This window comes from Lissotriton vulgaris, chromosome 9 (genome assembly GCF_964263255.1).
Source record: "Lissotriton vulgaris chromosome 9, aLisVul1.2, whole genome shotgun sequence".
Taxonomy (NCBI): Eukaryota; Metazoa; Chordata; class Amphibia; order Caudata; family Salamandridae; genus Lissotriton; species Lissotriton vulgaris.
In genome coordinates, this window is record NC_141697.1 from 340,879,090 (window position 1) to 340,906,675 (window position 27,586).

Here is a 27,586-nt window from a genome sequence, read left to right on the forward strand (position 1 = left end):
ATAACAACACAACCCAAATTGTACTTGGTGCTCAAAGTGTGCAAGTGACGTACAGGGTGGCGACGCAAGTGACAATTGTGGTCAGCATAAACGGCGCATAGTGAATGGTGCTTGAATATTTACAGTGAATAATGAAAAACAATGTGGCTCCAAATGAATTGTTAAGCATGAGTTCTCAGTTGAGTTGACTGTAATTAGGATGAACCACATTGGGGGCTGCGCCTTTTATTGCGCTGAGCGATCGCAAACGTTTCGATCCTCTATTTGGGATCATCTTCAGGACTGAGTTGTAAAGGGCAACGGTGCTGTAGAATTCAAAACGGGGTCCGTGATATATGAAGGGGTGAAGAACACCGTAAGAGCGTTCAGTGCTGGCCTGTCCAGGACGCGGAGTCGTCAGGGCAGCGGCCGGAGATCCGAAGGCAACGGCAGGAGACCTGATCAGGTGAATGATCGTTGTTGAGAGAGTGAATCTTACGCTGAATAAAGCAGTGAGGGACAGGTCTGTCCCTCGCTGCTTCATTCAGCTGTAAATTGCCTAACTACTTCTATTTATTACATGATGCCATGAGCACATTATAAAGAACTCATGGAGACTCCTTAATTCTGTTCTCATGGAGTCTCCTTAATTCTGTTCTCATAATGCTTTATGCTTTATGCAACAGTTGGGATATTGTTTGTTTACTCTGTTCATACAGTCTGTGGCAGGTTAAGGTAATCAAACTCTAAGACTTCAGGAGCCAGATCGCCAGATTCAGTTGACTTGGATCTGGATGTTTGATCTCTCCATGGTTCTATGTTAACAGGGATGGGGACATGCAGTAGTTGGGAGTGGTGGAAAAGCGTGTGCAAATCTGCCAGACCAGTTCATCCATATCGCATTGCCCTTGGACAATGGGTGTGGAAACCTGGCGGCGAAGGTTGGGCATTTTGCGTTTTTGTGTATGGCGAACAGATCTATGTCTGGTTGGCCCCACTTGTGGAAAACTGGTAGAACAACTTGTGGATGTAGTTCCCATTCGTGAATCTGTTGTGTCTGTCGAGTTAACAGATATGCAATCTGATAGTGAACTCCTGAAAGGTGTTCGGCCAGTAGATATATTTTTTGTGGAATGGCCCATCTCAAAATGTTCTGTGCAAGCTGGGACAGTTGCAGAGAATGTGTGCCTCCTTGTTTTTGTATGTAGTACATGGCTGTCATGTTGTCCGTCCGGATCAAGACAGTTTTGTTTTGTACATTTACTTGGAAAGATTTTAGCGCTAGGAATATTGCTAGTAGCTCCAGGTGACTGATGTGGAGCACTCTTTGTTGAGTGGTCCATCTTCCCTGAGTTGTATGTGCTAGGAGATGGGCTCCCCATCATGCGAGTGGTGCGTCTGTTGTTAAGTACTATCTGTGGAACAGGTTCGAGGAACTGCCAGCCTTTGGACAAGTTTTTGGTGTTCCACCACTGCAGAGAGCGGTGTGTGCCGCTGTCCACCAACGCCAGATCTGTAAGTTGTTCTTGAGCCTGATTTCGCTGATGAGCTAGACATTTTTGTAATGGAGGCATTTGAAGTCTTGCATATGGTACAATAAAAATGCAAGCTGCCATCATGCCTATGAGTTTCATGAACACTCTGGCGGGGATAGAGTGTTGGTCTTGAAATTTTGTGACTAAGGCTTGAATGCTCGCTATCCTGGCTGGACTAGGATATGTTAGAGCTGTAGAGGTGTTTATTGTGGCCCGAGATATTGGTTTCTGAGAGGGCTGGAGATGCGACTTGGTGTAGTTGATCGTGAACCCCAAGTTGCATAATGTTTGAATGTGTTGAACACACTGATTGAATGATCTGGATTTTATTAGCCAGTCATCTAGATATGGGAAGACATGGATTTGTGGTCTTCGGAGATGTGCTGTTACTACTGCAAGGCACTGTGTGAACACTCTGGGTGTAGTTGTCACCGCAAATGGAAGGACTTTGAACTGATAGTGTGGTCTGTCTATTACAAACCTTAGATACTTACTGTGAGAAGGATGTATGGGACTGTGGAAGTAGGCGTCCTTGAGATCTAGTACGGCAAGGAAATCGCCTTGTTGTAACTGCGGGAGCACTTGTTGTAGAGTGATCATGTGAAAATGATCTGAGTGTATATTTATTTATCTGGAAATTTTATATAGCTCGACAGATGCTTCATCAAAGAGGCTTCCCGGCGCTTGTAGTCATTCTAACAGAGTACAGAAGCTAGGCACTAGGAGTGGAAGCTAGGCCCTGGAAAATAAGAAAGTTTTAATAGCTTTACGGAAGGACAGAACGCAGTCTAGGCGGCGGATCTGCACAGGAAGGGAATTCCATAATTTAGCAGCAAGATACCGAAAGGACCGACCCCCTGCTCTAAGAAGCTTCACCCGGGGAACCGAGGCAAGGACACTGGTATTTATTGCTCGAGAAGCAGTGTCTGCTGCATCAAGTGCACATTTTATTGATGCATTTGAAATTAGTTTACACTCTTTGATTAGATAATTTGCTTGTGTTCTATATTGGTCAGGCAAATGTTGTAGTAGAGTTTCTAACTGGTCGTAATGGGCTCCGTCATATCTTTCGAGCGGTGCTTGGGTGTTAGCTATGCACCAGTTATTGCCTGCTTGGGCAGCTATTCTTTTACCAGAAGCGTCTAGCAGCTTGGACTCTTTATCAGGAGGTGGCGCTTCTCCTAAGGTTTGGGAGTTAGCTCGCTTTCTCGCATTGGAAACGACTAGAGAATCCCTTAATGTATGCAGGATCTGCAGGGGCAGGCCTATACTTCTTTTCTATCCTAGGGTTTAGAATTCTGGCACGTACGGGATCTTTAAACACCTCAGGGGCATGCTTAATGACCCCTTTAATCATGGGTAATATTTGTACTGACTTTTGGGACTGTTCTAAAGTGTCATCGTCGTTATGAGGAGGTGTATGAGGTGGAGAAAGTGAGGTGGAGAAGTTTCAATTGGAGGTGTAATAGGTTTAAGTAGAGGAAGTATAGGAGAAGAAGGGAGGATAGGCGATGTGGCAGAGTCCTTCTTCTTCACAGGCACTGGAGGAACAGGTGCGGTGTCAAACTTACTCTTTCTATATGGTCCAGTGGTGACATGTCCTGTCTTAGGATCAATATAGATCTTTTTCTGCTTTGGATTAATAGGATCTGGATGAAAAAGCTCCTCCTCTACAGGAACCGCTTTCGGCGCCGATTTTTTCGGTTCCGAGCTGGGTTGGTGTTGTCTTTGTCCTTAGCCTTAGGAAGGGCAATATAGTCCTTTGGCGTAGCTTTTGGCTCCGAGGGTTTTGGTTTCGGAGCCGAAGCTGAATGTTTCGGTATGGAGGCGTCCGAAGCTGGTTTGTCTTTCGAAGTCGACGGCTTCAGAACCGGTTTTGGAGCCGGGACTTCTTTTGGTTTCAGTGCCGAAGGTGCTGGTGGGATTGGCACATGCGGTTTGCTCGGTCCCGAGATACCGGAAGGCCTTTTGATTTTCTTCGGAGCTGGACTCGAAGGCGGGGTTCTTGAAGTATGTTTTCAGTAGGGACTAGGCCCAGCAGGCGGAGTGTTGACCATTGCCTTCGATTTTGGTGGAGTGGTGGGAGTAGGGGCAGTAGTACTCACTCTTTGACCCAGAGTGATGGAGTCATCGGAGTCATCTGCCTCTGACACGATTTCGAGATCTTCAGAATCTTCTTCTGGGACCTCTGGGCCTTCATCGAAGATGTCCACCGGTCCCAGAGCTGATTTTTGCATGATGTGTCGACGAGCTCTTCGATCTCAAATGTCTTCTTCGATCGAAAGGATGCGCAGGCTGGACAGCTGGACTCGTCGTGTTCTGGTGATGAGCACAGGTTGAAGACCTTGTGATGGTCACTGTGAGGAAAATTTCCTCCACACTTGGGGCATTTCTTGAATGGCGTCCTTTCCATGAGCTGTAGGCCTTACGGTGTGGATAGGCCCAATGGCCTGTGTCGACGACCGGAATCGAGTTTATGAAGTCAAGTCGAAGGTCGAGATGTTTAGAAGTGAATCTGAAGAGTTGAAGGAAGTTTTTTCGCGTCAAACTACTTTGGAAAGTAGATTTCGAACCAGAGCGGAAAAGTTACATCCGAACCCAATGGAGGAAAAAAACAATCTAAGGATGGAGTCGATGCCCATGCGCACTATCATCCAAGGGAGGAGTCACCTATCCCGTGACTACAAAGACTTCTTCCAAAGACATCAAAATGCAATCATTCGAGCCCAACACCAGATGGCGATCTAATGCTAAGTGTGAGATCTGCAGCTCATATGCCTCGAACAGTAATTTTTCTTCTCCAAAAGTAATCTATTTTGATAGCCAACCATCACAACAGAGTAACAAGGCCATTACTCAACTGAAGAGGTAGGGAGAAGGGAAGAAAGTGACAAGAATGTTTAACAGTGAGAATCCCATTAAACAAACTAGTTGTACAGAGTGGCCTTTGTCACTCAAAGAATGTTTGGTGTCAAAGTCAACAAAACAATACTTGGTAAAAATATAGACTGATCACCAAGTGCTCTGTGAAATCACAGTGAGCAAGGCCATTTGTTACAAGACCCACTGCTATCCCTTTACCTCAAGGCCCTACAAATTCAAAGAAAGAGTCTCATGAGACTATTGACGAAAGCCTGTCATGAAGGAATTTATATGTCCGTCTATGAATTACTTTGAAGATGCCAAACCAGTACGGCTAGACTCAAATTACAAATATGTGCCAGCTTTCCCCATCTCAATTCCTAATAAAGCACAATTGTATGCCTCTGCTGATATCTATGGTATGGTATGGACACAAGCACAGAGAGACTGGATCTCCCTTACCTGTCTAGCTAATGCAATACCCTTTAAGAATACTACTTTTTCCTTGACAAATACCAATGGTCTGTACATGACTCATACGGTGGGACCCAAATATAACTCCTTAGGGGAAGAGGGCTTCCTAATAGGGAAGTGAACTTTGTAACAGAAGAATTTATTATCATCTAGGTAATCTGCAGTCGGAGACATGAAAAAGAGGCCTTAAAATGACACTCTAGTTAAGCAGCAATGGAGACAGGTGTACTTTAATAGAGGAAAACTGAAGGCTAACCTTAGCTAAATCTAGAAGCTATGGTTTTACTATCCGTACTTGGATACATCCGATTCTCCTCCACAAATGCAGATTATCTTCTACTTAAAGAACATGCAATGCCCTTATGAAATGAAAATTCACTCAGTGTCCATGCAGTTGTAGAGAATTTTAAGAATGCCATATTGGAGGATTTCAGAAGCCGTGAGGTCACAGTTCGTGATGTCAGGTTGTGTTCTATGATCCTGCCTCCAGGTATCATCAGTGGGCAGTACGCAACAACAAATATGTTGGTTCTGCGCCTTTTTATCTTCATCAGCACTTTCAGGGGGAGCTTTACTGGTGAAAATGTTGATGCATTAATTCACTGCGGCAAGCTTCAGCAGTTTCTGTGCACCCCCCATCCCCCCACTGCAGCCAGCAAAAGCAGAGTTTAATTGTATCCAACTACAACATGGACACAGACTAATTTATTCCATGAGGTCAGTATATCATAATTTTACAACAGTGAGGCCCCCACACATCACCTGTGACGATTGCATTCCTCTGACAGTAAAATAAATGCTAACATTTACACCCCTTTTTCCTCACCTCCCCCTCCCAAAGAATATTTATTTTCTGTATGCACACATGAACTTTGAAAGTAAGCTAAAACATTTTCTAACCGGATGTGGAAAGGACTCACCCTGCGTACAGCCACAAGATTATTGCAGACCAGTACTCCTCCTACAAATTCGGCTTGGATTCCCTCTCGTAAAAGTACCTGCTTGAAGTCAGACAGTCTGGGCTCATTCATAAAGACAGACTGATGTCCAGTGATCTATTACACAAACCACAGAAAGAAAATGTAATAGGTACCTCAGTAGTTTTACATATCAACTTAAAAAATTCCACTCATCAATTAAGACATTATCTGCAAAACTTGTGTCCCTTGTTTCCCAGATCCCATCTGCTTTTCATGTCCCATTTCATTCAATTTTACAACATGCCAAGTTTCCTCTCAACACGGTTACTTATCCTCAATCTCACCACTAGATTCTCCGTCCTATCTCAACGAAATCAATATCCACCTCCCACCAACAGCACACTGGCACTTGCCTTAAGTGCTCCTAATCTCTACTCTGAGCTACTTTCCTCTTGCTTGTGATGCAAATGCACTTGAAAAATTTCGGATATTTGATGCAGAGTTAGTGTATTTGCAAGAGAGTGTCTCTGCGGTCAATCACTATTTTGGCTGTTACCTTTTCAGTAAACTGGAACATTCAAAAGTGGATTTTTGAGGCACAGAAGAAGCAAGGCCCTCCAGATAGCAAAATGACGTGTGACCTCTCAGAATTTTTTGGGAGTGATGGATTCGAGTTAGCGTGAAAGCAAGTCACAAAATGTTCCAGTAATGGATTCAAGATGCTAGATTCTCGATTGTGGGAGGTATTCATTTAGTTAAATAAGAGTACTTTACATTCCAGCAATTTCTTTTGTGCCAATAACTAGGAATTGTTTTTTTGTATTTGCAAGATGCAGTCAGTTGAAGGACTTTTTCTTTTGGATATTAAAGTAGGAGGTGGCCATTAGCACTCTGACCTGGAGGATGAATTGAATGAATTATTTTGCTTGGCCTACAATGCCAATTTATGAGGAGTGGGTGCAAACGCAGTAAAAAAGAGGTCAAGGGACAAATCTTGAATGAGTCAGTATGGCAATGTTATCAATATGCAACTTTGACGTGAGGCCTAACATCTGGGTTTTGTATGGTGTAGGGATTTGTCTCGGGAAAGTACTACAACATTGACAAACATACACGAACCATTGAGTGGTCAAAGGTACCTAATGCTTAAGATGTAAGAGGCTGGCATCAGGTTGCAAGACATCAAGAGGGTTGTAGAAGAATAGGTGCTTTTGCAGTTTTTGGATGAGCTCCATGATTCTAGTAAGGAAGGGTCGGCTGCACATCGGGCAGTACTTGTGTAATATTGTAATTGTTTTTTTTAGTAGTGGAAATGAGAGCTTGTTTTAAATATGCAGGACGATAATACAGAACAAGTTCTGGCACACATGGGTTGCTACGTTAAGGCAGTCGAGGGTATTAAATGCCTAAAAAGAGACAGAAGTCGTAGTGTGGTGTGGGAGACAGAGGCAGCGAGCCTTGAGGCAGAGCCTTTGTACCGAATGTTAAAGTAGAAAGGTGCTTGCTGCATCTCGTTTCACAGGTGATTGCTCAGGTTGTGGTTTTATGGGGGGGGGGGTTGCTTCGGGAGGGGGGGGGGGGAGCTGACAGGCCACTGATTGTGGAGAACAGGTGTCAGGAAGGACGGGATTGGTCAAAGCAGTTCTGGGTAGGACAGGGGCATGCTTGTATTTCGCCTGAATTATTTGAAAGTTATCTCCTTCTGTCCTTCTGAGTGTCTTCAGGCTCTTTCAATTTTGCATACCATTTGTTTGCATATTGTGATTTGAGGCGCAACTATTAGCAACCAGTTTCTAGTCTTATTTTGTTTTCCTCAGAAGTAATGGAAAGTGCATATAAAGGTTGCTGCTCTCGGACTTGGGCACCTGAAGTGCTATGGGTGAGGGTTTTGATGATAAAGGTATGTTTTCGTCTGAGCAGGTGTATGGAAGGAGGGAGCAGGTGGTGGAAGGTATACAGTATGATAACAGATTAGGAGAATAGATGACCAGCTGAGTGTTTTGTTTAGAGGCTTTGTAATTTGGGTAATTGGAGGTGCACATTTGGGTCAGAGATTGAAAAGATAGTCACCTCGTAAAAAACACTTTGCACAACCCCAGCCTGACTATAGATTTATTCCTAACACTATCCGCACAAACTGAGCCAAATTACAAATTTACTCCTAACACTATTATATCCACCTGCAACTGGAACAAAATTTCCCTTTTAAAATAATATACAATCAATCTTCTTTGTTTCCTATTGAAACAGAGTAAAGCACATTGGGCGGTCAGTATTAAAAACATTTATACTAATGAATACTAACAATGTATGGATAAATGCATCTCCCGATGTACATCTTTGACTTCTGCTACAAGTTAAAGGCAAGGTCACAGCTCCTACCTCATTTGGTGGTAAAGGTTCAAGAGTTGGGATGATCTCCGCCTCCTCGTAAAACTCTAAATCGTCATCTCCAAACAAGCTTTTGATGACATTCTGCTGTGCAATGGCGGCAGAGCTCATGGAAGGAGGATCCACTTGCATTTCCGCCTCTTCCCCTTCCTCTTTAATCTCACCCTCCTCCAAAATGACACCAGTGTCAACTTTCGCAACTCTCATGTCCAAGACGCCATCTACCCAAGCAAGTTCAGCGTCTTTGGCTCTGCAAAATTGAAGAGCGCTCACAAGGGAATCTTTCAACCGGACCTGGAGAAAAGTAAGAAGTAACAATGACAGAGATTTAGTATTGCATACAAAGCACACACAGCAGAATGAATGGTTTATTGGTGCATTAGCAAAAAGTGTGATATTTAATGATCAACTATTAAACCCTGGGAGGACAGAAGGCTCGGTTAAACCTGTGAGTTTCAAACTTGTGACCTACGGGATACACACAGATCTTTCCAGTCCCTGCACTACTCACCAAGCTTTCACACTACAGACAGTTCCTTTAGCGAGGCTTTCTGAAAGAATATGCATAGTCCCAATCTTCCAAGCACCCTTTACAGTGCTCACTATTCAATGTCATTACTCTGGTGGAGAAGCTGGGTCTTTGCAGCAGTCCTCAGCTCTCACCATACTGGTAAACGTTCATTTTAATCAACCAGCAGAGGCTGCCACTGTGAGAGGCACAAACCTGCACATGTCCACTAATACTCAAAGGCTTAAAGGCTGAAAGCTGTATGTGCCTCCTTGCTGGCAGGAGAGAAAAAATGCTTGGCCAGCAACTAATTAAATACAGCCATTTTGTTTTGCTTCTTTCCAGAACAAGTGAGCACTAAAGGACTGAAGTGCTAAACATGTAAAGGGATGGCCTACATCTACAAGAATGCATTTTTCTCACCTGATAGATATGTGTCTCACTGGTTGCATCGATGGTCTCGTGCAGTTTTGGGGTGTACACTTTAATATCTTTTCCTCCAAAAGCTCGGCATGACTGTGCCAGGTCCTGGCTAGCTTCTGGAGGCCCGTGAACAATGATCAGCTGGCGAGGTTTCATCTGATTGATAATCTTTTTAATAGAGTCCCCATCCGATCGCCCTTCATAGTCTATGTAGGTAACTCGGGCTCTGGAATTAAAAACAAAAACAGCAGGACACAATTGGAGGTGCTGTAGACACTACCAATACTAGACATAGGGCCCGATGTAGGTAATTGTGAAATACCGAATTCTTAATACCGAATTTTACCGATTCGGTATTAAGAAATCGGTATTTCAGATGCAGGTAAGAATTCGGTAAAAAATACTGAATCCTTAATATTAGTTATTGCTGAATCGGTAATTAAGATTCGGTAATAAGGAATACCTACCCATTCATTCATTCCTATGGGCTTGGAGGCCCATAGGAATGAATGTGAACACATTTGGTATTACCGATTCAGTATTACCCAATCGGTAATACCAGGAGGTATTTCAAGGGTGCCACGGTGTCCAAAGAACACCCTGTTGCATCCCAGAAATGTGCATGTGTGCACATGTGGCACACATCCATGCCCTAAGGGCATGGATGCGTGCCACATGGCACTTCTAAAAAAAGCAAGAAAGTGCTTTTTTAAAGGAATTCGGTAATTACCACCAACTTGAAGTTGGTGGTAATTACCGATTTCTTAAGGCCCAAAAGCACTCTTAAATGTGCTTTCTACATTGCATTTAAGGAATCGGTAATACCGATTCCTTAAATGCAAGGCCATTAAGGAATCGTATTTACCGATTCCTTATTACCGATTCCTTACCTACATCAGGAATGGCTAAATACCGGTCGGTAACGATGAAATTTACCGAATTTCACTGTTACCGACCGGTATTTGGCCACCTACATCAGGCCCATACTGAATAAATGGCAAGCACACAAATCGTTTTAGAATAGCAGAGTTTTGCAGGACAGCACTGTAGGAAAGAGACTCTTTTTGTCATGGTCACCCCCACTTTTTGTCACTGGTACTGATGCTTTTTGACTGATGTACACTGGTTCACTGCAAACCAGGTCCCAGTGTTAGTGCTCTTTCCCTAAAGCAAGGTAACATTTTCAAATTGTCACACAATTGATAAACACTTTGGCACCCCTGAAGACCCTAGTTAGAGGTAACCCTGGTACAGAGGGCATGGGAACTAAAGAATGTCCCTAAGGGATGCAGCATGTATTATGCCACTGTAAGATACCCCATACAAATTGCATGCAGCCAGCCATTGCAGACTGTGTGTCATGGTGCAAACCATGAGAGAAAACACAACATGACAGAATCATTCTGTGCCATGCCAAAGTCCCTGTGGAACATATGGAGAGGCATTTAGGAGAGCAGTTAAGACTTTCATCTTTCCCACTGGTTCTTAGAGCTTCTCCGTTTGGTTTCTTTTCTCGCCCTGTCTGAGTTATGTCTCTTTTCCAGATACAGCGCCGGGAGCCCTTTTGCTGGAGTAGATGCGCGCTATAAAATTGGAAATAAGTAACATAACATAACATATGTAAGTCACAGCTACAGCCTTATGGTATGGTGCCTTATACTACAAGTGAGAGCATATATGCATGAGCAGGTGTGCCCCTGTGCTGTCTAGTGCAATTACAAGATGGTACAAGTGAACAGGGAAGCCATGTTAAGTACATGTACTGGTCATTGCGGGTTCCCCAGCTACATGGTATCAAACACCTTATCTTAATAAACATGTACTGATGGTAGTACCAGATTTATTAGGACATGCACCCATAGTGCACCTTAGAGGTGCCCCCTAAAAAACCTACCACTATCTATTGTGCTGGCTGACTGGTATTGTCCAGCTTGTCACCATAGACATGTTTCCGACTCCCCTGCAAGTGAGAGCTTATGCTCTCTGAGGCCAGAAACAATGCCTAATCCGGAGGAAGGTGTTCAAACCTCCTCCAGCAGGATGGCTAGTGATTTAGCATATAAAGACCAGGTGTTTCAAAGCATCTACTGCCTTTGATATGCAACCCTGGCTTACCCAGACCTGGGAGATGCCACAAACTGGCCTAAGGCCCATTTGGCACCAGGACAGGTGGAAATTAGATATGCAAGCAGCCGTGTTGCACTACCAGGCCAGCCCTAAGGTGGGCTGCTTGTTGTGCTCCATGAACATAGGATTCCACCATCTTGTTTTTGGTGGAATTAGGACAGTAAGTGGTCATATAGGGGGGGCTAGTGACCTAAAGGGTGAGTAGCAGCCCATTGGCTACTACCCTTCACTTCCTTTAACAACCCTAAACTCAGTATTTAGGGGACTCCCTTATACAAGGAACTCAGATTTTCCTGACCCAAGAAGAAAAAGGACAAAGAAGAGCTGAAGAACACACGAACCGAAGAAGTGGACTTGGTGCCAAAACCTGCCTGCCTGCTCCTACCTCGACAATTGCAAAGACCCAACTCATCCTGCAGCTCTGCATTCTCCAAAAGCCTCAGGGAGCTGCCAGCACTCCGCCAACCCGTCAGTATCTCCCTTGAAGTAAAGGAGCCACTTCCCTGCAGCCTGCAGGGACCAAATGTAAAGTATGGTTCTCTCAGGTCACTGTGCTCCAGGAGGTCAGATCTGTCTTCCCCCTACCAAGTTTGGAGATGGCCGGATCTGCCCTGCACCAATAGCCAGGGTACTGGACCCCTGCAGCAACCTACGCTTGTTTAGTGTCCAGCCCAGTCACCATCACAGCCAAGACTGACCTAGAGATGAGGCTCTTCAGCATCACCAAGGCCAGCGCTGAGAGTGGCCCTGCTGTCCTGTTTTGCCCCAATTTCTAGGTCGACCCCAAAAGTGAGAGCATTTAAAGCAAGCGTCCCGCCAGACAAAATACCTCTGCACCCAATTCTGACAGACAGAGTTCAAGCCTACTGACCTCAAGAACTGAGCCTCCTGTTGGTTCCAATAGACTCGTCCCCAAGGCCCGACATGCAGCATTTTGTATGCTTGCAGATTTCTTCAAAACTTCAGCTGTTGCGTTAGAGGCTAGCCTTACGACCAGCACCTCTGCACCCAGAAGCACAGAGACAGGTAACCCAGAACTGCTGTGCTTTTAAGAACCTTGGCCCATGTTTACATACTACACTGCAAGTCTTTTGCAAGTGACCCTATGCAGTGCATGTTTCTCTCTTTGGATAACATAACCACATCAACAGCTGTATTTTCTAAGTGTTTTGAAAATCGCCAACTCGAAAAGAAGTGACCTAGTCTCTAAGATCTTGGTGTGTAAATAAATATAACAATATATGGTTTTTTTCTTAAATTGGTGTCAGATTTCCTTATTGAGTGTGCGTCTCATTCATTGACTCGGTGTGCAACAAACAGCTAACACTCTACTTTGATAAGCCTAAGGCTGCTCAACCATACTACCACATATAGAGCACCTAGGGATTGCTAGAGTAAGCCTTGATCCACTAGTTAGGGTTACCTGGACTCACTGCACCTCATTTTGGCACACTATATAGACAGACAGCTTCCTACAAGCACTTATTAGAGGCTGGGAGAGACTGCCTTCCACTGGAGTGGATCTCCATTAGAAAATATGATTTTAGGGAAGTTACTTTACTTTAATATTTATTTAAAATCGGTCTTCAGCATTGTAGTGTCTTTTTTAAACTATTAAAATAGTGTGATAACTATTTTTCTTGCTGGTCCCTTTCCAGAGCTATCAGTATTAGTATTTTAGTCTGCACTCTGGTTTCCCTCAAACAAGTTAGGCGTCCACAGTGAAATAGCTTTTTTGGCCTTGTCACTGTAAGGACATGGTTATATTTATTTTCTACATGTCCCACTTTTAAATACCACGTGCCCTATTTTGTGGGCTATTAGGCTTATTTATGGACAAGGCAACTAGAATTACGTGGTTATGCAGATGAAGCCTTTTCCCTATAATTATGGGTTTGCCACATTTGTCACATATCCACCATCTGCTGCATAATCAGCAAATTGTAACTAAAAATGAGTTTGTACTCAAATGGATGAAACGTTACTAAAAACATGGCAACATGTCCACGCGCCGTTGAGAGCCCTTCGTAAAAGTTAACTTGTCATCTTTCAGTTGCTTATTTCTGTATTTGGTTGTTAAAACAGTACTAATGGGGTGAAATCTTTGCCCAGACCTTTTCAGGGAGGGTTGTGCATGTTTCATTGATTTTACTGGTGTGTCTAGTCCCTTTTCGATGGAGTTTTCAATCAAGGAAAGTATTTTAGCGACCATAATCCTCTAAGTGCTACAGTTAATTGGTTCCAGTCAGGGAAACTCAGGATGAGAAGAGCAAAGGGGTCTCTAAAGGCAACAGAACAGGGTAGAAGGCTAAGGTGGGCCCAGATCACTCTAGGCTCCTAGAAGTCCCTCACAGCTAGGTGCAAAGGGGAACTCGATATCTGCGCCAAAGGGCAGGAAGCTCCAGGGATTATCCTTGATGCTTTTGTGATTATATCATGTTTCATTGGATACCCTCTTAAGGTGCCACTTAGGTATCCGATTGTGCACGCCCGAGATGGTTTGACAGCAATTGTTCCAGAGCAGCAAAGGAGCGGACGGTAGCGTTTGACACTAAACCCAGGGACCCAGTCCTAGTGAAAGCCTGTCGAGGACATTACAAGGCATGGAACAGGCTCGCTGAGGCCAGTACCCTAAGAAATAGTGAAATGTTCTGGAACATTGTTAACATTCAATTTCTGGAAGAAGATGCTGGATGGCTCTTGATGCACATATTCCAGAGGAGGAATGGGTTGGACAATTCCAGGAAATGTTTTCTAGTCGAACAGAAACTAGGTCAGTGGAATGTAGGGGGGGTTGGGGCAGGAAGGTCCGCTCTTGTCATCTATGCCAAAGAGGTTAAAAAGGTATTGAGGGTTAATAAGGCCCCTGGGCCCGACAGCAAATCCCCTGACCTCTTCTTATCCACCCCTTAGTTGTGGGTGCCAGTTCTCACTTCTATTATCAACCCAGCCATATGAGAAGCCCCACCTAGCTCTTGGGCCATGTCCACCATTGTTCAGATCTTTAAGAAAGGCAATAGGGATAGTCCTCTTTTTTTACAGGCCCATATCGCTGTTGGATTCAATGGTAAAGGTCGTAGCCATATTTTCCTGAATAGATTAACCTCATGGGCAGATGAAAAAAACATAATAGCAGCTATTCAATATGGTTTTCGCCCTGGGAGGTCAACAGTGGACCAATGTCAATTTGTATACGATTTTAAACAAAATACACAGCCGCGCTCACAGGCACGATTTACTTGGCCTTTATGGACCTTTCGTCAGCATTTGATTGGGTGAACAGAAGCAAACTATGGGAGTACCTTCTGTGAATGGGAGTAGACAAAAACATTCTCTTCTTACAGGATCTCCATGGTGACACCAAAGCGGTGGTTCGCTACACTAACGATAGTAAAGTGACCAGTCCGTTCCGAATCCAGAGAGGATATGGCAGGGATGTATATTGGCTCAGTTTTTATTTCATTTATACATTAATAATTTAGAGAAGGACCCGACAGCCACACTGGCGATGTTCCCCGGGTGGGCTGGCGTTGCTTGCCGGTATTACTGTATGCAGATGATGCAATCCTTATGGCCCAGACTGCGAGGGGGCAGCAAACATTACTATACTCCTCCATGACTTTATGGAAGACCAGGACCTGCTAGTAAATAACTCCAATTCATATGTGATTGATATAGGTCACAGCTCAACTCAATCCTTAATTTTAAGGTAGGGACCATCCCTGTCCCTAAGATCAGTGTATTTTCCAATTTAGGAGTCATGTTGGATGGTAAGTTAAACTGGAGCCTGTTGAGAAAAAGTAAACTGGGGGGTTTCCTACACACTAATGCAGCCATTTTCTATTTTGCGTCCCACCTGGGCAAAAAATCTATAAACGCCCTCTTGCAGATTTATAGATCTAAGTGTCCATCTCAGGTAGTGTATGGTAGTGAGATCTGGGGTTATGCCCCGCACGACCCATAAAGTTCCTCCTCACCATTTCCATTCTTTTGCTCTCTTTACCTGGGGGTGGCCCGGAGGTAGTTGGTTCGTTTGCCCTTTTCCTAGTGGCGGCTACAATGAATGAATGAATGAATGAATGAATGAAACGGTTCTTATCTTGCGCACTCCCTAGTCCTCATCTCTGCGACTCCCTAGCCTCATTCTTCCACAACAAAATTGCAGACATCCACAACAGCTTCGACAACCAACCCGGAGACAAACCCACCCAACCATCTGCTGGACCTTCACCCCCCTCGGACATCCTTAATGACTGGAACACAATCTCCACTGAGGACACCATCCGCCTGATGAACTCCATCCACTCAGGATCCCCCACAGACCCATGCCCTCACCTCATCTTCAACAAAGCTGACTCCATCATAGCACCGCACCTCCGAGACGTCATCAACTGCTCCTTCTACTCCGCCACCTTCCCGGAAAGCTGGAAACACGCTGAACTCCGCGCCCTTCTGAAAAAACCCACAGCGGACCCCACCGAACTCAAAAACTACCGCCCCATCTCGCTCCTTCCATTCCCGGCCAAAGTCATCGAGAAAGCTGTCAACAACCAGCTCACCGCCTTCCTCGAAGCCAACAAATCGCTCGACTCCTCACAGTCCGGCTTCCGAGCTAAACACAGCACTGAGACCGCCCTCATCGCAGCAACAGACGACATTCGAACCCTATTGGACAATGGAGACACAGTCGCCCTCATCCTCCTCGACCTCTCCGCAGCCTTCGACACAGTCTGCCATAGCACCCTTCTACAGCGCCTCATAAACATCGGAATCCAAGGAAAAGCACTAGAATGGATCACCTCGTTCCTCACCGGAAGAACCCAGAGAGTCCGTCTTCCACCATTCAAGTCAGAGGCCACTGAAGTCATCTGCGGCGTACCACAAGGATCTTCACTCAGCCCCACCTTTTTCAACGTATACATGAGCCCCCTCGCGGCCATCGCCCGCCAACACAACCTCAACATCATCTCCTACGCGGATGACACTCAACTGATCCTATCACTCACCAATGACCCTAGCACCGCCAAAACTAACCTACACGAAGGAATGAAAGAAGTAGCCGAATGGATGAAACACAGCCGCCTGAAACTGAACTCAGATAAAACAGAAGTCCTTATCTTAGGTACCTCCCCCTCTGCATGGGACGACTCTTGGTGGCCAGAAGCCCTTGGAAAAGCACCCATCCCGACAGACCACGCACGGAACCTGGTCGTCATCCTGGATTCCTCACTTTCGATCAACAGACAAATCAACGCCGTCTCTTCATCCTGCTTCAACATTCTTCGCATGCTCAAAAAAACATTTCGTTGGATCCCCACCGAAACTAGGAAAACGGTCACCCACGCTCTGGTCACGAGCCGACTGGACTATGGAAACACCCTCTACGCCGGTACTACCGCTAAACTCCAGAAAAAACTCCAACGAATCCAAAACGCCTCAGCCAGGCTCATATTAGACATCCCGCGTAAAGAACATATCTCTAGCCACCTGAAAAACCTCCACTGGCTTCCCGTCAATAAGAGGATCACTTTCCGGCTCCTAACCCACGCACACAAAGCACTCTACGAAATCGGACCAGAATGCCTCAACACTCGACTGTCCTTCTACACCCCCTCCCGCCAGCTACGATCATCCAACCAAGCCCTTGCCACTGTACCTCGCATCAACAAAACCACCATGGGAGGTAGATCCTTCTCCTACCTGGCAGCTAAAACCTGGAACTCACTTCCCACTTACCTTCGCCTTACCCAGAACCACCTAGCATTCAGAAAGCAACTTAAAACGTGGATATTTGACATGTAATTCCCCACCCCTCCTCAAGCGCCTTGAGACCCTCTGGGTATGTAGCGCGCTATATAAATCCTCCGACTTGACTTGACTTAGCCCAATGGGCGTCAAGGCGCCTAAGTCAAATATAGAAGCTAAGTCCCCCCCTCTGCAGCATTCTCTCATTGGTAGGCCCTCTTAAAGAAGCAGGTTTTAAGAGCCTTTTTAAATGACTATTGAAGGAAGAGTTTTTATTTCGATTGGGATAGAATTCCAAAGCTGCGGGCAACCACGGAGAAAGCTCTGGCTCCCCATCTAGCAAGTTTGAAACGAGGCACAACAAGTTGACAGAGTCCCGCAGAGCGAAGGCCTCTTGTAGGGACATAACGCGTGAGAAGACAGCCAATAGCACTCGAGGAACCTTCTGTCAGTGCTCTGTAGGCCAGACACAGAATTTTAAAGGAGATTCTGTGCTGGACAGGAAGCCAATGAAGGTCTTTTCTGGCCGCAGTGGCAGAAGAGGTTTTCGGAAGAGCCAGGACGAAGCGTGCTGCAGCATTCTGCACAATCTGCAGTCGGTGTATAAGGCTTTTGTTGGCTTCCATATACAGAGAGTTGCAATAATCTAACCTCGAGCCCACCAGGGCGACTGCAACCTGTTTGCGCGCCTGGGGGGAAAGATACCCGCGGATTTTGTTAAGTATCCTGATCACACCCCAGCAAGTGGCCACGGTCCTGTTGACTTGTAGGGACAGAGAAAGCGAGGTGTCAAAAATGACACCAGGATTTCTGGCAGATTGGGAGGGAGTGGGGCAGATGCCAAGAGAAAGTGGCCACCACTCACTCGACCAAACATCTTGGTCCTTCCCAAAAATCAACACCTCCGTCTTTTCGCCGTTCAGTTTGAGGGAATTTATAGTCATCCAGTCTGCCACATACTGCATGCATACCCTGAAACTGGCGGCAGATGTCCTGACAGAGGAGTGAGCCAGTGACCCCATAATCTGGGTGTCATCTGCGTAGGACACCACCTCCATCCCCTGCGATCTAACTAGTCTTGCCAGGGGAGCCACATAGATGTTATACAGGGTCGGACTTAAAGCCGACCCTTGTGGCACCCCACACTGCAATGACTTAGCAGGGGAGAGGTGGTTCCCAAGCATCACTCTCTGCTCCCTTCACAACAGAAAGGAATTGAGGAGACTCAAGGCCGGTCCCATGACACCAGCTTCCCTAAGCCGAGATGTAAGAATGGCGGGGGACAGGGTGTCGAACGCGGCCGTGAGGTCCAACAGAACCAGAACCGTAGTTTGGCCAGAGTCCACTTTGCGTCGGATGTTATCGACCACACAAGTGAGAGCGGACTCAGTGATGTGGTGTTTTCTGAAACCATGTTGCCTGTTATCAAGGTATTCAGATGAATCAAGAAAGGAGGACAAATGAAGATTCAGATGCGCCTCAAGCATCTTAGCGGGAGCAGGGAGAAGGGAGATCGGCCTAAAGTTTTTCAAAAGGCCCGGATCGAGGGACGGCTTCTTAAGAAGAGGTTTCACAATGGCTTTCTTCTATACAGGAGGAAAAGAGCCCTGGGTAATGGCCTTATTCATAACCTCAAGCATAGGAGGAAGAAGGGTATTTCTACACTCTTTCAGTTTTTTTCAGAGGTAGAGGATCCAGGGGGGAAGCAGATTTGGTCCTGTCAAGTAACAGGTTCAGTCCTTCCAGGGATAAAGATGGAAATTCCATGAGTAAGCGGGAAGAATCTTTACCTAAAGAATCGAGACTGGATAAAACAGGCGGAATGCTTTGATCCAGAGCATGGCAATGGGCTTCCAAGAAGACATGTATGTCAAGAATTTTATTATGAAAGAAGTCAGAAATATTATTGCAAAGTTCTTGCGAACTAACTACGGGGTCTGGGAGTTGCAGGGAGCATAAAGTGTCGGCGATTTTAAAGAGCTCCCTAGAAGAGGAGAGAGAGCTGGTGAGATTGGAGAAGTACTCCTGCTTCTCTGTTACCACTCTCCGTTTGTATTCCCGCAGTGCAGACTTGTGAGCCTCTCGATCATTAGAGTCCCAAGATTTCCTCCAGTTTCTCTCACTGCTCCTACATCCCTGCCTCAGGAGTCTCAGCTGATCGGAAAACCAAGGTGCCGTAGGCTTTCGGCGAGCTACATAGCGCAGAGATGAGGGGGCAAGTTGTTCCACTGCATTAGAAATGGAGTCCGTCAGATCTTGAGCTGCCTCGGCTGCGTCTTTTGAAGATAAAGATTCGGGGGTGGAAACAAGAGGAACAAGAGCCTCATCAGAGATATTCCTAAAATTTCTCCTAAGGGTGAATGGCGAGGTTACCAAGTTAGTGGAACATGAGTCAGGAAAGGAGAATTCCAATGGCACGGCACAGTGATCTGTCCAGACCAACGGTAACGGGGGGGCCAGTAGAAAGCCTGGTGTCATTAGAAAATACCCAGTCAAGTATGTGCCCAGCCTTGTGGGTGGGACTATTCACAAGCTGGGCAAAGTCGCATGCTCCTAGTGACTAAACCAATGATATTGGGTCCTTTGAGTTGACCTCATCCAAATGAAAATTAAAATCACCCAAAATGGTGAAGGCCGCTTTTCCGAAGTAGGGTTCCAGGATTGTCAATAATTCTGAAGAGAAACTGGCTCTAGGACCGGGGGGCCTATACACCAAAATCCCAGTAAAAGAGACCGATGGAGAGAGAGTAATACAGAAGTATAATGATTCAAAACGATTTGAAGGCGTCGATAATGATTTAATCAAACAGGGAAAGGAGGATTTAAGAAGACTGGCGATGCCTCCTCCTCTGCGCAAGGGTCTATCCTGCCTATAAAGAGAGTAGCCGTCAGGAATGGCCATAATCAGATCGTGTCCCGAGGTATCTGAGGCCCAGGTCTCCGTAATGAACACCCAATCCGGCTGTCGGTCATCCACGAAATCGTGGAAGGCGACGTTATGCCTAATAAGCGAATGAGCATTAATTAAGAAGCCAGATCTCCGGGGCGCATCAGGCTGTTTAGGCGGGAGATGTGATCTTACAAAGCCAGTACAGGAGAATTCAAAGGAGGCCGTACAAGCCCAACATCTATAAGAGTGCAAGATCCCTTCAGGAGAAAAGCTGTGAAGACAAGGCTGGGAAGCAGGTCTTAGTGCAAGGATTTCTGACCTGGAATATAGCCTAGTTATCTCACCAGGAGGGGAAGGAGTATAAGCTGAGTCCAGCCCGACCTGCAGCCCGTCCTCAGCGCGGACGGGCGCAGACTGGCGCAGACGGGCGCAGACGGGCTGAACTCTGGCGTAACTCCGGCGTCAGTCTGGCGTCCCCGCTGCGCGTTACCGCTGCGCGCAGGCATGGCTGACTTTATGTTCGCCTCGTGAAAAGAAAGCAGACTAGAGCGTGCGATATCTGCCCCTCACCCAATATGGCCGCCAACGAGGCAGGGACCAAGGACCCGCGAAATGCAGTGATTTTCCAAATTACGGTGCAGGTAAGATGGCAGCAGTGGGGGTATGCGTGGCCGGCATTAAAATCAAGGGTAAGTGCCCAAACAAAATTACAACAGAAAAGACAAAACGGGAGTTTAAAATACAGGAGCTGCAAATGAAGGCACTGCTGCAAGTGGAGCGCTAGAGCTAAGTAGGGCGAGCTACACGATTTGCCTGCCTTTATACTCGCCTCGTGAAAAGAAAGCAGACTAGAGCGCGCGATATCTGCCCCTCACCCAATATGGCCGCCAACGAGACAGGGACCAAGGACCCGCGAAATGCGGTGATTTTCCAAATTACGGTGCAGGTAAGATGGCAGCAGTGGGGGTATGCGTGGCCGGCATTAAAATCAAGGGTAAGTGCCCAAACAAAATTACAACAGAAAAGACAAAACGGGAGTTTAAAATACAGGAGCTGCAAATGAAGGCGCTGCTGCAAGTGGAGCGCTAGAGCTAAGTAAATGATTAAGTCCGCTAGCACATTACCTCGGATGTATGCAGGATCCTTCAAGGAGTGCTCATATTTCTTTTCGACCCTGGGTGTCAAAGACCTGAAGGTTGATGGCCTCTCTCTCCTGGTCTAGGATGCTAGGAAGCATGGAAAGTGGTGCCTCTTACCCTGTGAGGGTAACACGGTCTCCAGTAGAAAACATGTCAGCAATTTTTCCTCCTCCAACTGCACCCCATACTTGTCTGCTGCTCTCTTAATTATTTGGTTGTACATGGCGATGTCGTCCCGAAGTGAAGGCCTCAACGGGCATGTATGTACTCATTGAGGAATTCAGCCTTGAGACCCTGCCATTGTACCTTCAAACCTTCTAATCCTTCGGTTTCCTGGGACTCTGGATCCTCTTCCTTATAGAATATATGTTGCTCCGCTTCCTTCTAAGATTTTGGAGTTATTGAAGGTTCCAATTACTGAGTTTTTCGCCTCCTTTGTGTGTGTTCATAGAAGGTCTTGGCAGGATACAGAAATCTCGGAGGGATGCGTCCAAATGCTTCTTTTTTCTGAAGGATCGTGGCCATTTTGCCTCGAGACGTCTTTTCTTCTGCTTGATGTCGATCATGTGTTCTTCGGTTAAGATTGTTGCCCGGTCTCTTTTTCAGCTGCTGGTGTTTTGGCTGAGCCCTTCTTCGGCTTCTTTAAACTTTGGTCATCTTTTAATACTGGCATCTTCTCTGCAGCTTGTCCACCTGCAGTGTCTTTAGTGTGGAACTAGAGGGGCTTGTTAGACCTTGGCTTGCCTTCAGTCGGCAAAATGGTTGTTACTTACCCTGTACTCATCTATTCTTGGCATGTAGAGTTGTAGATTCACATGCTTTGTATACTCCCGCCTTCTAGTGTTGCGTTCGGCTGTCTGCAAGTTGTTTTTCATAGAATAACTCTTTTCCAGGCACGAGGTTAAGAGACTCCTCATTTTGGTGATAATGCGCATGGGCATCGACTCCAATGTTAGAATTTTTACCCGCAATAGGGTGAGAATAATGTAAGTAAGTGTAGTACAGAGATGACCATACATATCTAACGTGAATAAGACGAACTGCAACAATCATAGGTGTCCCTGAGGAGAGAGAGCGCATGTCAATCTACAGCTCTACATGCCAAGAACAGATGCTTACAGGGTAACATAATCCGTTCAAGGCATGGGTTCTGCAGATACACATGCAGTGCATAGACTGTATAGCAGTATTCTACCAAAGCGGTGACTAACCAGTGGCTGTCTCAGTTTTTTGAAAAAGTGTTTTAAGCACTGCTTGTCCGGTTTGTTGACGTGATAACAAAATCCATACACTAAGGTTTGATACATGTGTGTGGTGTAGGCCATGTAGCTGCTTTACATATGTCCACTATGGAAATGTCACCTAAAACAGACAGATGCTCCTATTTTGCAAGTAAAGTGTGCTTTAGGAGATGTAAAGTTCTTTTAGCTTTAACGTAGCATGTTTGAATACATTTTATAATCAATCTAGAAATACAGGATTTAGCGATAGGATTCCCTTAAAGAGGTGGAGCCCTGTTGTGAGACGGTTTTGTAATACATACTTTATTTCCATTGGCTGAGTCACAGACACACATTTGGTTGGAACATCTGCCAAATCCTGGTGCATTGGCTCTTCGCCATTTGTCAGGCCAGATTCCAGTTTGCTTTTTTCCTCTTCTGTTGCTTGAAGTTCTGGAATCAGAAAGTCTTCTGGCCTGTGGGGCAATAGGAATTAAAATGTATTAAAGCCAGCTTTGTGAGGCAACAAACGGTACTACCAGCAGTTTTAGAAGGGTAATACATGGTTTAAGATTGTAGCAGTTTCTCTTTACTTTAGACATACATTGTATTTAACTTTATCCCAAAATGTCAACATTTACTTAATAAAAAAATTAAGTCAGCCATCAAGTAAGGTTGTCAACTGACGTGCTTAGAAAAGAATATGCAGCCCTATCCAAAATAAATGCAAGGAGTAATGGCAAACATTTTCTTTTTTAAACATTTATTTTTAACCCTCAATAGATGCTCAATTAACAACACAAAATAATTAAATTATGTTCCTACAAATCATAGACAGCTGAAGCTCCTATGAAGGTATTAAATGAAAGAGGAACATTTAATTTTACCTCGAGGCAGCATGTCATTTGTGGTGGGGAAGTATTTGTTCAAAGTTCAGATATTGATACATCCTAATGTGATCTTGGGCCATATGCCAAGTCTCCATACCTTAGTTACCAAACCATATTCTCAAAATTGTTGTTTATTTTGTGCCCACTCCAGGAACATACTCTCACCTCACATTTGACAGAACCAGGTCAGTGGGAAGAAGAGGTGCATATAACATTCAGGCCATAATTTTAAAACCTGATCAAACATTTACTGTAATTGAACCTTATGACGCGTACACAGGTGTCATTCAATTGGGTAATGCCATCTTTTTAATGGTTAAGTGACAATACAGATATAAAGCGCTACATGAAAGGGTCTTTATTGATCGTATTCATGAACTAATTAAAGGGCTTTAGTAATATCACTCAAGTGTATATTTATATAATCTTGCCACCGTGTAGTTCAGGTTAGAACCCCATGGATGGATTACCACGAAATTTGGTAATCTACTCAGTAAGGTAAGTTTTGGCATGCCAGTTCTGTGACAATCACTGCAGAGGGGAAAAACGTGTCATATGGGGAGGAGGCTGGGAAAATCAAGAAGTGCCTCCTCACTTTAGTACTAATTTCTCATGTCTCTAGCCCAAACGGCTTTAGACCAAACTTGGCACAAAAGTTTAATTTTAAAGAGAGCGCATGCTTTTGTTGGTTTGGTGTAAATAGATCCAGCCTTTTTTCAGATAATAGCATTAAAAAAGGTGCAGAGTGAGATTTGAAGAGTTACACTTTTGTATATCTCTGCCAATTTAGCTCGCTTTTCAGGTTCTGGGTTTTAATAACATTTTATGTCCGACTCACAAGTTTCAAACACAGTACAACACCCTCCCCCCCCCCCCCCCCCCCCAAAAAAAAAACACTATAACTGTCTGACGTTACCTTGTATGGTAGGAGTTAGGGTGCAGTGTCAGGCTTGCGCCCACCCTCAATTCTGCATGGTCAAAGGCCATGCATGGCTGGATTGGGCCCCTGCAGAGCTTTGGGCACAGGGCCTGGCTTGGGTGCAGATCCTACACACAAACATTGTTGCGCATGGCCTTCAGCCATGTGCAGAGGTGATCAGGTGTTTTTTGGTGAAGACTTATAACAGGGCCTGGACCCAGAGTATGGCCAAAGGCTGTAACCCACATGGTTAGAGCAGTGACTGTGGGTTAGTTCCAGGTACTGGTCTGTGGCCGGATCCTGCACCCAAATACACACTGTACACTAGCAAAGGATGTGCACAGCTGAGTGTGGTCGCAGTTAAAATTGAATTTTGGTTCTTGCTCAAACGTGCAAACCCACTGATATACACTTATTATGGATGTCAACACAATTATCAATACTCATAATACCAGCTTCAAATTCATATGAACAGATAAAAAGATATGGAAAGAAACATGCTGGGTGTTGTGAGCTAGGATGTATGCTGAGTATATCGATAACCATAACGGGTGAATTTCACTGGTTTTAAGCTTTTGAGCCAGAACCAGAACTCACTTTTTAAGTGTTTTTCAAAGAGTTTACAAGTAACAACAGACTAATTAGGCCTCGTCAGTGGGGTATAGATTGGATCTTGTGACAGAAAGATCAATAGACCTGGTCTGGGCATTCCCTTGGCCACTTAGGGTATTACAACAAAAACACAAAATGATGGACCCTTCTGGAGATGGCATTGCCTGGCAATTTAGGATGGACTATTCCCATGAAGAGCAGGCTCAGACTGATTTGGCTAAGGCAGGCCTGTCTGGAGTGGCACAGCGGGTGAAAAACGATTAGTTGGAATGCTAACCAGAGCGACTGCCATTGGCAAGTCTATTTGTAGACAGTCCTCCTATCACCTTTGGTGTGTTTAAAATGGATTTAAATTCGTCAGGAAGTAATGGGAAGTGGGAGGGTATAAACAGTTAAAATAGTACTACATAGCAAACAGTACTGGTGTTTTAAACGCTACATTAAGCGAATCTATGAAATAACAGTCAATGCAGTAGCCACAGGACCATATTTTATCAAAAGGGAGTTACAAGTCGCCATGCTAGACTGAAGACTAGCACTTTATTAGGAAATCCCTTGTAGAATAGTGTGAGACTGCACCATGACAACATTGAGTGACAACAGACTGTATACAGTGCTCCATTGTGGTAGTGCTGCACTGTATCTATTAAGTTTCTTTATTCCCGCCTTGTACTAAAGACTCAAATTAATTAGCTGCGTTATCTGGTAAAGCCATTTCACCCTTGGGCTTGCCTTTACCTGCCTATCTTCCTTAAAGAGGCAAGTGGTCACGTTTTAATTTCCTATTAAAGGGAGAGGATGAAGCCAACTTAAAATTCCTCTGTCTGAGAAACTAGTAACTGCTATTTATAGTGGTATATCTTACAGGTTAGCGTTATTTGTTTTCTTAAAAGTATTGATCTTTTGAATTTTAAGGCATATAGTAAGAGTTCTGTCTCAATTACTTTGGTGCCCTGCACTAAAATTCTTCAGTTGGTTGTGTAGCATCAACTAAAATCTGACCATAGAGAAAACATTTTCAAAAGAAAAACAATATTTGTGGGTACTACAAAACATTACAGAAACGAAGTTCAATCAACATTTAGAGTTTAGAAGACTGAACTAACCTCCCACAATACAATCCTGCATGTTTCTCCAAAAGGTGCCTAAAACTGATCTATTTTGTGACTAAACTTTATGGTATGCAGCAGTAAACTATTCCACCCAGGAACAAGACTAGATATATGACATACTTTATTATCTCTCCATATTCATCCCACTTGATTCGCTCCTCTGGGGCTGGGAACATGGGATACGACTTCTTGGCCTGCTTGAAGAAGCTCCCCTTCCGGCTGCCTTCATTCTTCATCATCAGGTCATGCTTGGCTTTGTGCACTGCTGGTTGGTCAACATCTTCATCTGCATCACTCTCGTCACTGGAATCAATATCTGCTCTGCAAGGTACAGAAAGCACTTTGTTTACGGTCACCAAACACAATGTAGAATGAAAGCATAAACTAAAGTAAAATCTATTTCAGAGAAATTAACTAAGACAGAGAACCAAAACTCCTGGACAACAGAAGGGGTCTTCTAGCCCGACAAGTTTGCTTTTGCTGAAATGAAAGATTTTCTTTTTTGCCTAATTGTTGTCACTCCTATATTTGATAGCTATGCAATTTAGCAAGGCATCATCCTGCATTTTGTATTCAGTTTAGTCCTGAAAGGGTCAAATGCCTTCCTTGTTTCCTTTAGTTAGAAATGCAATATTTGATAAGGTCTCTGATGCAATCATATAGAGCTTTCAGCATTTTCTACTGACCTGTAATCCTTTAAATGTATGTGTATTATTTCTGTTCTGCTAGATTAATTCTGCGTTTTACACTTGCTTATTTAACTGTTGGTGTCTCTTGTATTTTGCCAAGACCTACTACAAGCCCTTCGCTATTTAGTATTAGGCAAAGTTATATTTATTCTGTTTCTTATGTTGAACTCTTTTAAGAGCCCTAGCCATTAGCAAAAGCATTCATTTAGGGCTGTATATTCTATGCACCGAATAGGAGTAACACTATATTGATGGAGGGCAGATACGGCTGCAGGAAAAACTGAAGCTGAAACCATCTATTCCCCTTGGACTTACGGTAATAAAAAAATTAAAAAACCATGGCAGAGATAATAGTAGGGGATGTAAATGTTATTTTCGCTGCAGGAAATACTCTTACACATTTTGGTCAATCAACGGCTGAACAAGCACTGTGAATATGTGTTTGGGTTAAAAAAAATAATAATGGGGGTTCGGCTTCAGAAATTTGGTCTATATTGCCTCACTACTGAATTCTGCAATCTATTTCTCAATTAAAGTGAATCTTTATGTATAAGCAAATTTGCTTGTGGGGATAGGGGAGTAACTTAATGAAAGAATGAACCAATTATAGTACAAAATTATAGTACGAATGGGTGAGTGCATGAATGAATGGACCAATGGTTGAATGAGTGCATGGAAGGATGCCTGAAGGAAAGAGCTATCTTTCTACTCACACAAAAGATTAATTAACCAATATCTTTAGAGCCACTCACATACTGAAAACAACACAAACACATCCATCTCACTCCATCTATGTGTGGCCCCACGTCACACTAACTTTCTGAGCTTCTATTTATCCAGTCACTCGTGTATTCATCCAGCCATCCATGTAACCAATTAAACACCTACTGACCATTCACAAAGTCAGGCATTATTTATCTAACCATGCGTTTGCAACCTGTATGCATCTGGTTTGAGGTAAAATACATGCCAGCATGTGTCTTATATTTTTTTATATGTAATCCACTGTACGTTGCCTGTATGTATGGTTTTCAAAGAGGGCTTGAGTACTTGCAAGCATTTTGTTGTATTTACACAGGTGCTTTAGCATTAAACTGTTTGCTTTTTTGATTTTATGTTGGCTGTGTGTGCATGGAGGTCTGTGGTGATAA

General features: G+C 44.5%; 1 protein-coding gene across 2 annotated transcripts in view; it reads right to left on the reverse strand.

Moving 5' to 3' along the window:
• The window catches only part of CPSF2 (cleavage and polyadenylation specific factor 2), a 158,480-nt gene that overhangs the window by 16,119 nt on the left and 114,775 nt on the right, over positions 1 to 27,586 (reverse strand). For both annotated transcript variants that reach the window (XM_086937685.1, XM_086937686.1), the window contains 5 exons: positions 25,867 to 26,067; positions 22,537 to 22,689; positions 9,093 to 9,318; positions 8,153 to 8,455; positions 5,771 to 5,905 (listed from right to left, as the gene is read on the reverse strand). In XM_086937685.1, coding sequence (XP_086793811.1) covers positions 5,771 to 5,905; positions 8,153 to 8,455; positions 9,093 to 9,318; positions 22,537 to 22,689; positions 25,867 to 26,067 — 1,018 coding nt within the window. The remainder of the gene's footprint in view (positions 1 to 5,770; positions 5,906 to 8,152; positions 8,456 to 9,092; positions 9,319 to 22,536; positions 22,690 to 25,866; positions 26,068 to 27,586) is intronic.